The following is a 13,249-nucleotide window of genomic DNA, read 5'->3' as shown; positions in this document are numbered from 1 at the left end:
TGCACTCTGGTTATGAAAGATGTTAACATTCAGGGAAGCTGAGTAAGGGAAATATGGAGACTCTGTATTAATTTTGAACTTTTCTGTGAGTCTAAAGTTAATTAGAATTAAAACAGTTTCTAAAGGTATAAGGAATGATTGAAGAAGATGGGGAACAGGGAATTGTTAGCCAGCTAGGTCATGTAGCCTGGGCAGCATTGCAGGGAGAGTGGTGGGCGGGTGTGAGGGTGGTAGACTGAGGCACAATGTGGGAGGGCCTCTGGCCTCCACCAGCAGCTACCCAGATCTCCACCGCCTCTCTGTCGGCCGTGCAGTCCATTCCGGGTTCAGCTGGTGGCACAGCTCTCCTCCCTGCTACATATGCCCAAAGTCCAGTTTCTCTAACTGGCCATAGCCAAAGGACAGTTCTGCTTATAGTCAGTCTTCAACCTCACCACAGTGTTTGCTACCAGGCAGGGCTGTGGGGAAAGTCTTCCCTCACTGAATGGCTGCCCCTGCTCCCCCCCTATCTTCACCCTTAGTGATCCCTTGCCCTGAGTTAGGAGGGTGTTGAGTAGTGAAAGTGATGGCCGATGGCGGCCCTCAAACGACAGCCCTCTGCTCCTAGGGAATAGGCAGGAGACCCTCCCTTTTCCTTAAGCAAGGGCCCTAGCTCCACCAAACGCCTCCATACCCAAAGTCCACATCTTCAGTGAGCACAGGGAAGCCTAATCATCTCCTCTTGAATGCCCAGCCTTGGCTCCTGGACTAAAGCCTTGTAAGTCTAATTCAGGCTGTCCCACCTGAGTCTCCAGCCCAGGAGCTGCACGCCATGGGCCTTCCCAGCGGCTTCCTGACAGGGGGACCCCTGGCACAGACGGACGGACCTTTCTGCAAGCGGCAGCATGGCACCTACCTTGACTGCTCTCTGATCTGGAATTCTCTCAATTTCGATCATGCTCCGGTCACAGAGCTGCCAGCAGTTTGGGGACAGAATGACATCGTTCATCTGCGCCATGTTCTGTGCCAGGCGCACGTCGTCCACTGCCTGCCCGATCACCAGAAAGAAGCTGCGTGTTTCATCTCCAAAGACCAACATGGTGATGTGGCCTGCAGCCAGGGCTGGCAAGGAGGCAAGCACCAGGAGTTCTGGGTTAGTCCCCGGCAGCACTGGTTCTCGGAACAGCCCGAATCTCGGTGTGACTGCACTACCTCAGAGCGAATGTAGTTTCTGAAGCTTGACAGAGGTGTGTCGGAAGATGCCCCTGTGGGCCCAGGCCTTCCAAAACTCCTCTCTCTCGAGCTAGAAACTCGGCTACTAGCTTTCACCTTTCTATGACATTGCTCTCTCTAGATGGCCCTTTTAGTCCCCAAAGTTATTTAATCCTTTCTTCAATTTATTTGTACTTAAGAGCAACAGAGAACAACTTCAGTAATTCCTTCTGGAGAGGATTTGCGTTTTATCAGAGACTGAGGCTTTAACTAAAAAGAAACTCTTAGGGTTGAATTTCAGGCAAAAGCCAGAGGGGAAAAGGTTGGGGAAAAAGGGTAGGTCCCATCCCAACAATGTGCCCTCTGTTTTCAAGTTGAGAGCTGAAGGTTTTGGTACCAGAGCAACAGAAGATAGAATGTTGTAAAATACAACATATATACAAACCGTATGAGCGAATGAACTACAGCGTGATACACAGTTCTTTCAAATGACTGACAGCAGCAAGACCTGACAATAATAGCAGTAATAGTAATAATAAAGACTCATTTGTGGAGTGGTTACTATGTGCCAGGTACTATACTTACTGCTTAAACTCACATTTTGTAAGAGCCTATGAGGGAGATATTAGGATTAGCCCAAATCTTAACTGGTAACTGAAGGAGCCAAAACTCCTTCTGGTTAGTCTAATTCCGAAGTTCAAGACATGATGGGCAGGCTGAGCCACTATGTTCCACTATATTCTGTGTTTTCTCTTAGGGAGAGAGATACCTCAGGGGTCGGGACCCATTTTCAGAATGCTGGAGCATCTCTCTTTTCTCCGAGCTTACCGATCTTGACTCGGACATCCAGGCCTTCTTCAGACTCCTGTGTCTCAAACAGTCCATGGATCTCCAGGCTACATTTAATTACCACCGTGATAATGTTTTTCAGTTGCCTTCGCTCCACCTTCCACAGGGCTAGCAGCGCATCACCTTGAAGGGACAGACACACCGGACGGCTTCTGAGCTGCTCTGGGGATCTGTCTGTTTTGTCTGGAATCTATAGACACTTACTCTTCAAACATGCCTCAAGCCAACCACTGCTTTCAGTAAGGTGCCTCTGTTGGAGCACAGGCCCCTCGGCACTCCTTCCTTACCCCTCCCATCTCAGCGAGCCCCCCATACCTGCAAATTTTAAGATGTCTCCTCCAAAAATCAACACTTCTGAGAAAAAAAAGAAAATAAGGTAAATCAAACTCCAATTTCTTTTTTTTAAATAACTTTTTCAAAGATTTTATTTATTTATTTGAGAGAGAGAGAATGAGAGACAGAGAGCACGAGAGGGAAGAGAGTCAGAGGGAGAAGCAGACTCCCTGCTGAGCAGGGAGCCCGATGTGGGACTCGATCCTGGGACTCCAGGATCATGACCTGAGCCGAAGGCAGTCACTTAACCAACTGAGCCACCCAGGCGCCCCAAACTCCAATTTCTTAAAGCTAATGAGAAATTCATTCTTCATCCATGGAATGGAAAATCAGTCAAGAGAACAACAATTCAGAGAATAAACTTATACTAAAGATGTCTCAGACATGTCACTTATACCCATTGGACTGTGTTTCCTCAACTGTAGAAGGCACACATTGAACTAGGTGATGTACATGCTCTGTTTCTGTGAATGAGCCTTCATACAGCATTCTCTTAATGACTACATTTGGGTTATGTTAATGGTCACTTTTTTGAGTCATCAAATATAACTAAAATTCTTTAAAGGTAATCTCTAATTCAGTCTTTTAACTGGTGCAAAACACTCTTTCCCTCAAATAGTCTGTATTAGTGAGATGTGATTACATTCCTTTACTTGCACTGTATCGTATTTCAAAAAAGACTGGTTTCTTACACATTTCATGAGGAAAACAAAGATAGCACTCTGTCAGGTTATAACCAAAAAATACGGGAAAACAATCAATGAAACATACTTAAGTCAGAAACCCATGGGGACACTTACTCTCCACTATTGCACTGATGTAGTGGTTGAGGATCTCCACCAACTGCTCAGCCCCTCGGTCCATGTACATGGCTGTGCTGAACTGCTCAGTCATTGCAGTAAAACCTGTAATAAATGTCCACCTCATTTCCTTGGCTGCTTGGAGGAACCAAACAGAGCCAGGAAAAGAGGAACTCACTAGAGAGCACTGAGCCCTAACATTTAAGAACCCACAAGATTTCTTCTCCATGATCTTCAGCTGGTCAAGTGTCAAACATGCAGCCTCCCCTATCTATGCTTATTATTTTAGGGGTCAGAGAAATATGCCAGCTACCTCTTTCCTCCAAATTTCCTCACCCTGTACAGGGATGACTGCAATTCCTTTAACTGGTATAGAACTTCCATTCCATGGTAATGAAAACACACAAAATGGAAACACGTCTGAAGAGGTGACAAGTTTACTGTTAAGATGTAAATAACACCTGGGGAGACCATTTCCTGAGGTCAAGTTTGCCTGGAATTGCGTGGGGCTTGGGAGCTGGACTCAGTGAAGTTGGGCAGGGACATGGAGCCTAAAGTTCCAGGCCTGGAACTGGGGCATCTTAAATGTTTGCCCATGACTGGACATGCTGGGGAAGGGAAGAATGAAAGGGCCAGGTACGCAGGCTATCCCTCCTCCCTCCTGTTTTCTCCATAGGAATATCTGCTGTAATAGCACAAAAGCTCAAAAATGGCACCCCACTCTGCAATCAAGCTCTGTGAGTTCACCCACATGGAAGATTCCCTCTGTGCTTGCCTGAAATATCAACAAACATCAGGACCCCATCAAAATAATCCACAGAGGGTCGCTCTGGAGAGAAGTCTCCATAGACAATGAGGTCTGGTAGATGAGCTGCAATTCTGACGATGGCCCGGTCCTGTGATTCTTCTCTTCGAGTGCTCATGTTCAAGGCAAATGTTCAGGAATTTATGGTCACAGCAAATAGTCCCCAAATAGATCTTCTACAAAGAAAAGCTGAGAATGGAGAAAATCTGACTTTTTTTTGGAAATCTGACTTATATTCATTTACTCACTTTCCTATTTCTTTTTCTCCCCTTGCTTTGTTCTAAACTGTGGACTACTTATTTAAGTGACTGAGTGGTGATAATGCCTGAAGTGTTGAGTCACACTTGAAAGGGGCCACTTTTCTATATGGAGGCCCCCTCATAAGCTGGGCCTTCAACCCTCAACAGCTGTGACATATATGAGCACCATTACAAATGGAATGGAGTGAAAAGAGAGTAGCTGAATGAGTCCATCCATTTTCGTGAAGGGATGAGCCCTCAGGATACAAGTCCTGTTGAAGAAAGGCCAGTGGCCCTGTTCGCTCAGTCTATGCTCCTTGGCCTTCTGTCCTCATGGTTCATCCTCCTCTCTCCCTCTCTCACCTGTTCTTTCTTTTTGAAAATTAAAAAAAAAAGTGTAGATGTGAGTTTATGTGGGTGAATGTTTATATAAAGATGAGAAGCAAAGTAGTATCACATACAAGCAGGAGACTAAGTGTATTAAGGTACAGTCTTAAATTACAAGAGGGAACGCATTCAAAGGGGTGTGTGTGTGTGTGTGTGTGTGTGCACGCGTGCGCGTGCGCACACGTGCCAGGCTTTAAACTGTAAGTTAAAAGGGAAATGTTGAAACTTTAATTTATTGCCCAGTTAGTTCTAAGAAAACCAGAATTTCCTAAGGCCTTCGTTTAAGCTTATTGGGGTCAATTAAATGTCCATGCTTGAGTGTTGTAAAAATCGTGCTCTATCACTGTGAACAGAAATAGCATACCCAACATTTTCAGAGCAATCAAAGTTCCTGGAATAAGTGATACAGATAATAAGAGAGTTTTTTTTTTTTTTTTTTTTAAAAGGAACTGTTCCTGACCATCAGGGAGAAACTGGTTAGTAATTTCAACCAGACACAGGTCATAGTGGGGTATGTGAGAGCATTGGAAGGAAAAAGTGAGATAGTTAACATGTATCATAGACTTAAGAAAAACATTAAAAACAAAACAAAACAAGGGAAAACATTAGTATATTTAGCAAACTCTAAAATGTATAGAAACCTCTAAAATTGAGTACTTAATATTAGGTATTGAATAATACCTTTAAAAGGAAAAGCCCTGGCAAACTCAAATATTAAGAAGTGAACAAAAGATAGAGAGACATGTACCTAAGGTTAAAAAAAAGGTGGGGCGGCATTCAAAAACTCAATTAAAACCACAGCATGTACTAGGAACAGTTAATAGAGAACATGTAAATCAAATAAATAATTTCAGATAGTGAATTTGATAAGTGTTATATGACTTATAGGAAGGATTGGAGAAGACTGAATTCCCAGAATAAGCTGAGACTTAGGAAAAATGCTGAAGTTAAGAAAACTTAGAAGGAGTTATAGGCTTTATTAAAATCAAGCAAATTATTAAAAGAGAAATAAGGACAAAGTTTCTGCCTTCTTTACTATGAAAAGTATAACAAATATTGCTAAGAAAGAATTAAACTCCAAGCTTAGAAGGTAGTGATAAAGCACCAAGTCACTTTAAACAAATTCAAGTAGTCAGCCCCAGATAACCTATATACACAGATACTGAAGGAATGTACAGATGTAATCTTGAGAACAAAAGAGGAGCTGGAAAACTGGAGATGGTCACATTCTTTTCTGAATTTCAAAAGATGAGGCTACAGAAAACACAGACTGGTAAATATGTTTCAGTCAGTATAAGCTGGGTTTGCTTCATAAACAAATACCCCAAAATGACAGTGGCTTGAAATAACAAAGGCTTATTTCCTGTTCATTTCTTACTTGTGCTACATATCTCTTGTAGATTGTCTGAGGTTTTGCTCTATTATTGCCTTCACTTTGGGATCCAGGCTGGGACATTCTGGCTAGCAAGACAAGGACTTGATGGGGCCGACTCATTCTTAAAGTGTCCTCCCAAAAGTGACATATTTCTCTTCTACTCACATGACATTGGCCAAAGAAAATTATGTGAACACAATTTCAAATAAGTGTGAAAGTGCAATTCTACCTTGTGTGCAGTGGGAGGCAGAGCTGGAATATTTGTGAAAATTCAAATATTTGCTGAAATGTGAGCACTTAGATCAGCAAGAGGTGATTAAAAGGAGTTAAAATAGATTCAGAGGCAAGAGCAAAGTTATTAACTTTTTTGAAATTATTAAACTTCTAAATCAAGAGAATGCTGTAAAGTATATCTTGACTTTAACAACGCATTTAGCCAAATTTCTCACAACCTTATGGGTAAGACACAAAATTATAGGTGATAAAAACATGGTTATCTGTTAACATTGTTAACAATCTTACCTAAAGGATACGCAGGGGGAGCAGCAGAGGGAGAGGGAGAAGCAGGCTCCCCACTCAGTAGGGAGCCTGATGTGGGGCTTGATCGGAGGATCCTGGGATCTTGATTTGAGCTAAGGGCAGACGCTTAACCGACTGAGCCACCCAGACGCTCCAGGATCTTAAAATATCTTTTTTTTTTTAAGATTTTATTTATTTGAGAGAGAATGAGCGAGTGAGAAAACATTAGCAGGGGGAGGGGCAGAGGGAGAGAGAAAAGCAGACTCCCCACTGAGCAGGGAGCCCAACATGGGGCTTGATCCTGTGAGTCCAGGATCATGACCTGAGCTGAAGGCAGACGCTTAACCGACTGAGCCACCCAGGCGCCACAGGATCTTAAAATATCTTAATTGACTGAAATAATAATAAAATTTCAGAAGAACAAAGGCAAAGTGCTATATGTAGAATTTTAACGAAATCAAATGCATCAGCATATGGTGTGAAAAACTAGATTTACTGCAAATTCCATGTTGTCTTTTAAAAAACACTTTTATTAAAGCATAACATGCAGGAAAAAGAACAATTCATAAGTTTATAGCTTTATGAATTATTATAAAGTGAACAATCCATGTAATTCCTACTGATATCAAGAAAGAGAACACTACCAGGACTATAGAAGCTCCTTTCATGTCATGGCCCAGGCACGCCACCCCCCCACACACACTTTTTCCCAAAGGTAACCCCTTCTCCTTATTGCTAACACCACATGTTATCTTTACCTATGTTTTTAAACTTGACATAAATGAAATCATACTATATACTTTCGTTTTTCTCATATGTTTGTGATATTCATCCGTGTTGTATGTTTATCAAGAACATTCCTTTTCGGTGCTATCTAGTATTCCACCAGCTGATTATACCACAAATATTTATCCATTGTACTATTGACCTATTTGTTGTTCCCAGTTTTAGGCTATTAGAAATAATGCTGCTAAGAACATTCTTGTACATGTGTTTTGGTAAACACGTGTGCATTTTGCTTGGGCATCTACTTAGGAGTGGAGTTGGTGGGTCACAGGATACACATATATTGAACTTGAGTAGATCCTGCCAGTCTTCCAAACTGGTTGTACCAATGTATACCGTACAAGCAAGATATCAGACTTCAGAAGCTCTGTTCCTGGCCAACACTTGCTATTGTCAGTCTTTCAAAATTTTAGCCATCTTGGTAGGTGAGTGGTGGTATGTGTGGCTTTGTTTCCCTTGTGGGGAACTTTGTGGTACTAATGAAATTAAGCACCTTTTCATATGCTTATTGGCCATTTGGATATGATGCCATCTTAAGGTATATCAGATTAGTGTTCAAATCTGATCCAGAGCATTGGGTTTAGTTTTGCCCACTTTATTTGAAGGTTACTAACAATGGAACATGAGTGATGGGAGAGATTGGAAATGTTGTCATGAGATGATGACATTCAGGTGAAATGCTAGTTATCTTCAAATATCTGGAAATGTGAAAGTTGTGAAGGAACAAGGAGACACAGGTCCCTGTGCAAAGTCTAATGCAGACCCCTGCTTTTCACATACTAACCCCTCTACTATTTCCCTACCCCCCAGGTAGGGATTGAGTGTGGCTAATTGAGAATAAAGTTCACAAGAGGGCTGAGGAGTAAAGGCAAGTTGGAGATTTTTCCTCAGTAGAGGGGGTCAGTTTATCAAAGAATGGATGATCTTAATAGTACGGTTTCTGCAGGCATGGATGCTCTAAAAAGGCTTGTGCAGGTGTGCTAAGCAGCCACAGAACTGAGGTAGGATTGAAGAGAACTGAGCAGGACTGGAGCTCTATTCCCTCTCCTGCCGGTGCTCACTGACTTCTCAACCATTTTTTCTTTGGCTACCATTTGTGAGACTACCAGAATAAGCACAATATATAGGACATCCAGTTAAATTTAAATTTTAAATGAACAATGAACAATTTTTAAATATAAATATATCCCAGTTATTACATCTTATCTAGCAACCCTGCTTCCAGCCTGTCAATTCTGGCAAATACCACACCCTCCTCAAACGCACTGTGTAGACCATCTTGCTTTAGTTTGAACACTGTGTGGAAAGTGGTTTAGATTTATTTTTTGTTGCTCCAAAAGGAGGAACTAGGATTGATGGCTGGCAATCACTGGGAGGCAAATTTAACAATGTAAACTCCCCAACAGGGCAGTCTGGGAAGCACTGGATTTCCTCGTGAAGGGCACACCACAGGTGTCTTTCCTGCAAGGTTGTAGTGATTCTTACATTTAATGGAAAGATGATTGCTAAGATTCCATTGTTTTAAATAAGGTGATCTGAGAACTTGGACAGTTTTTTTTTTTTTAAGTTTATGACTACTAGGCAGGGAAAGTAGATGCATTTGGCCACTAAGATGACAAATGTATGAGGGAAACTAGAGTAAGAAAATGATTTGTCCATGAGCTGAAGAGGCCCAGATATCTAAAAAGAATACCTGAGAGTTTGTCTTATGAACACTCATAAAACGACAACAGAAAATTTCTATTTTAGAAGAGTAGATTAATATTTACTTTGTGGCACATTTCAACTTATTGAGACCTCTTTATGTGAAGCATTTTACATAGGTTGCCTCAAAACAGCACTGTGAGGTAGCCACCCCCCCCCCCATTTTATAGACACAGAAACTGAAGTTCAAAGAGATTAATTTGCCTTAGGCCACAGAGCTGGAAAGCCCAGGTCGGTGGGATCTGAACATCCATATTCTTTCTACCACACCTTGCTACATCCCATTTGTATATGTTTTATGACACCTTGGGGATATTAATGACCTAGAGAAAAGATGCATTTAATTTTAGAGTACTTTTTTTTGCATGTTTTTTTTGTAAAGATTTTTTTTTAATTTATTTGAGACAGAGAGAATGAGAGAGAGAGAGAGAGAGAGAGCACAGGAGAGGGGGTAGGGTCAGAGGGAGAAGCGGACTCTCTGCCGAGCAGGGAGCCCGATGTGGGACTCGATCCAGGGACTCCTGGATCATGACCTGAGCCGAAGGCAGTCGCTCAACCAACTGAGCCACCCAGGCACCCTAAAACTGCATGTTGATAGTAGTGTCATCAATTATTTGGCCAACTCAATCACAGTCAAGAAGAGAGCATGAACAGAGCAGGCCCTGAGGGTGCATGAAAGCAATGAGGAATGAGGATATCTGAAAGACTGAAAGACCAAGCAAGCGGATAAAACCCCAAAGATATACCAAGACAGAGTTTCCTGAAAGAAGGAAGAAGTGTATGGGTTTATTCTACTTAAAACTCAGCAGTATCCAAAAATGAAAATGAAATTAAAGATCAATTATATCCATTACGGTTTCTCTGAATAGCTCTTCTAGAAACTTCTAATAGATTTCAGCTTTTATCCAGTTATTACCACTGTGTAAAATCAGGTTTTACAAGAGCCCAAAGAGGAGATACTCTGAACTTAAAGGGATAATGTTGTGTCAGGAAAGCTTGCCAGGCCACCCTAGCCAAGGCAACTTTTCCTCTGAGTTATGAGGACACTTAGTGTCTATGAATGCCCATGCCTTATTTTCTATTTAAACATCCTTATCTATTGATCTGCTTATGTCTTCCTGTGAATTGTAAACTCTTGTCTTAGAGACCATATTCTACATGTCCTTGTTTCCTCCAGAGCATCTTCCTACAACCCCCCTCACACGGTAGGCATTTGCTATTTGAGGACCAATAAAAAGTAGGCTATCAAGGGAGAAGTTGCAGGACAGAGGTAAATAAAGATGGCAAGCCAGAAAAATAGAGCATCCAGGATACATAAGATGAGGCAACATTTAAGACTTCAAGTTTCTAACATCACTTAAAAGACTGACACAGAGATTTACACCTACCTAGGATACCTAGCCCAAGGAGTTCCCACTTTCCTCTAAGCTCCAATACCTGTCTTCTTCCCAGAGGGCTGACCTCACCTTTACCTTTGCAACCATTCTTCCTACTGAGACTCCACATACCTCGTCTTTCTCCAAGGCTGAGGGAAAGCCAGAGCCTAGATCAGGTACTAGATCTTTCAGGAGTGCAGAAAACAGAAAAGGGGCCTGGGTGACATTATTCTGAAGACAGAAGTGCCATGTCCGTGTATGGCCCATAAAAATGACAGTTTTGTCTAAAAGCCGTTTTCCAGGCCACACCCTCATCAGAAGCTCATTGTTTCACGCTGACTGACCATGCTTCTGATTGGCTGGCACTGCCCTCCCCTCCCCCACCAGTCCCAGTGGCCTATCTCCTACAGGGACTGGTTGTTTCAGGTTCTCCATCCGGACATGTGGGGCAAGGGTCTGGGAGAATGGTATGACTGACTCCAAAGTAGTTTTCATAACTCCTTCTCTGACCTCGTAGAGGGTGGCTGAAATTAGGCAATAGTTAGTAGGGTTATCCTAAAGCCACGTATCTCCTGAATAAGCAAACATCCAATTTTGATCAATAATGATTATGGCTTTTACCAGGGCTATGAAATTTATCAGTTATGCTTTCAGAACTTTAGGGATTTTTGTGAGGTAAATGTTTGTTTGAAGAATTACATACCCATCTTTTTTGATTGGGCAAGTGCACATTTCTAATAAAATTCACTCCAAAGATAACTTGCAATCCAATGTGGCACTGGATTTGGGTTTCTCAATCCAATGTGACACTGGCAAAATGTGTTTTAAGAGGGTTGCATATTTTCTAAGAGCTTAAATCACGTTTTGATTTTCTAGCTGTTCTTACGTATGTCACAACTACAATTAACATTTAGTGACACATATGTAAAACTTGAATTTAAAAAAGTTGAACTGAAAAAGCAAGTAATCATTCTCAAGCAAAGTCCAGCCCTATAATTAAATTTACTGTGTGTTTCAAAATGTTATAAAACACATTTGTCTTAAGGGAGGAAAAGAGATTCATTTTATTTTGTCAAGAAAATTTTCTGATGCTAGTTGTGGAAACCAGTCTTAATATAATTAGAATCATACTTCATATAATTAAACAGACCCCTTAGGGAGAAAACCCATCTAAATACCAGTGCTTTCTATTTCTGTTTCATTATACAAACAAGCTCCAGTAGAAACTATTTTGCTTTATGGAGAGGAACCTGGGCTTTGAGGTCAATCCTTGTTAAGATTCAACCTTTCACCATCATTTGAACAACTTAAAAAAAAAGACAACTTATTTACTATGGAGAATTGATAGCATTGATGTACCTCGGATGAGTGCTTCTTTGAAACGAAGGCCAAACTACAAAAAAGATTAGGTTAAAGAATTTATCTCTTATTGAGCATTCTCCACCCCACCTTTGGACCCTCACTCCAAGCAGCTTGTTTTCTGCTTTAATCTGTGAAGGCCTCAAGAGTTCCAGGAGTTACTACCCCAGAAGGTGTGCAAATAGGTTAATACAGTACACCCTCTTTCCAGGTATACTTTGTTCTAAGAAAGTACTTTTTAGGTCTACCTTCAATTAATAAGCTTATCATCTTCCAAAACTTCCTACATTTATTTAATTTTACACCAATCATCGACCAGGTCTTGAGTTAAAACATTATTTCTTTTTTTGAGTTAAAACATTATTTCAATTAATCTTTACAACAATCCTATTAAGTAAATACTCTCGTATCCCCATTTTATTCTTGAAAATACTAAAGCCCAGAGACAAAGGTTAACAAGGTCTCACAGTTAATATGTAGCAGAGTTGAGCTGAAACCCAGGCCTATTAGACCTGGCATTGAGTATTTACCTAATGAAATTTTCAGTAAGGACTGGTTAGAAATTTTGATAAAGAAATCAACTTAACTAATCAAGTGATTTGTACCATTTGTACTTTTATGGACAAATGGTAGTACCATTTGTACTACCTCACTGGTAGTAAGGACTTCTGGTATATAAATTCTTTCTCAGTTTTTGAGAGTAGTTGTGAGACTGGTCAGTGGACATTTCAAGTGGCAAGAATTTTCGATTGGATACTCTTTCGAGTCATTTAATTTTTAAGATTCAATAATGGGATGGATGAAGTTCCGGGGCATAAAGAAAGCATGAGCTGGTGGTCTATCAGTGGAACTTCTGAGGACCAAACGGAAGAGAATTGTGATTGCATCTAAATGCTACAATTAATTTGACTGACAAGTGGGGCTTAGGAGAACCCATATAGGAAAGAGCGGGTTTTAATGAAAAGGAAGGGAAACATCAGTTCAACATAAACATTTTAATAAACTTTTTTGTGTCTGTGCCAAATTTCATAATAGATGGTTTTCCTAAAGGCTTAACCCTAGGAAACACACGTATGCTCACACATGCCACACTAATTTAACAGCATGGTTTATACAAAGAAAGCAGTAATAATTGGGCTCTTCAGGACCTCTTCACTTTTGCCTATGTCAAATTCTCTAATCCTTCCTCCTCAAAGATGGACTAAAGAGAAGGGGTAAGTGATAAAGCACAAGGTTTTCACTAATTGCCAAATTCTGATCAAATACATTATTTTAAAAGGTCTTTTGTCATTGCTTCTTCAAACTTGGAAATAACTTGCTTTGCTGATTCCTCTACTACCCAGGACCAGCTCTACTAGAATTTTTAGAAGAAAACTCAGTACTCCAAACAGGAGCTCCAATCAAATAGATTGCTAATTATTTCTAGCACAGAGTAATCTATGTCCAGTCTATCTTCATAACACGGACAAAGATCACCATGTTTTCAGAAAGTTGACTTACGTCCAGGGTACTCTACCAGACACTTT

At 41.0% G+C, this 13,249-nt stretch overlaps 1 protein-coding gene across 5 annotated transcripts in view; it reads right to left on the bottom strand.

Moving 5' to 3' along the window:
- The window catches only part of ADCY10 (adenylate cyclase 10), a 91,410-nt gene extending 78,175 nt beyond the window's left edge, over positions 1-13,235 (bottom strand). For 2 of the 5 annotated variants that reach the window (XM_027611579.2, XM_027611582.2), the window contains exons 1-6: positions 10,497-13,235; positions 3,949-4,154; positions 3,174-3,278; positions 2,356-2,394; positions 2,020-2,163; positions 896-1,101 (exon numbers count right to left, since the gene is read on the bottom strand). In XM_027611579.2, the coding sequence (XP_027467380.1) occupies positions 896-1,101; positions 2,020-2,163; positions 2,356-2,394; positions 3,174-3,278; positions 3,949-4,096 (642 nt within the window). In that variant the 5' untranslated portion in view covers positions 4,097-4,154; positions 10,497-13,235. Of the gene's footprint in view, positions 1-895; positions 1,102-2,019; positions 2,164-2,355; positions 2,395-3,173; positions 3,279-3,948; positions 4,168-10,496 lie in introns of all 5 variants that reach the window. The other 3 variants (XM_027611580.2, XM_027611581.2, XM_027611583.2) reach the window with 3 other exon arrangements.
- Between the last annotated feature and the right edge of the window lie 14 nt (positions 13,236-13,249).

This window comes from Zalophus californianus, chromosome 10 (assembly GCF_009762305.2).
Source record: "Zalophus californianus isolate mZalCal1 chromosome 10, mZalCal1.pri.v2, whole genome shotgun sequence".
NCBI classification, from domain to species: domain Eukaryota; kingdom Metazoa; phylum Chordata; class Mammalia; order Carnivora; family Otariidae; genus Zalophus; species Zalophus californianus.
Note: the sequence above shows the minus strand (reverse complement) of the source record. Positions and strands in the feature narration are given on the sequence as shown.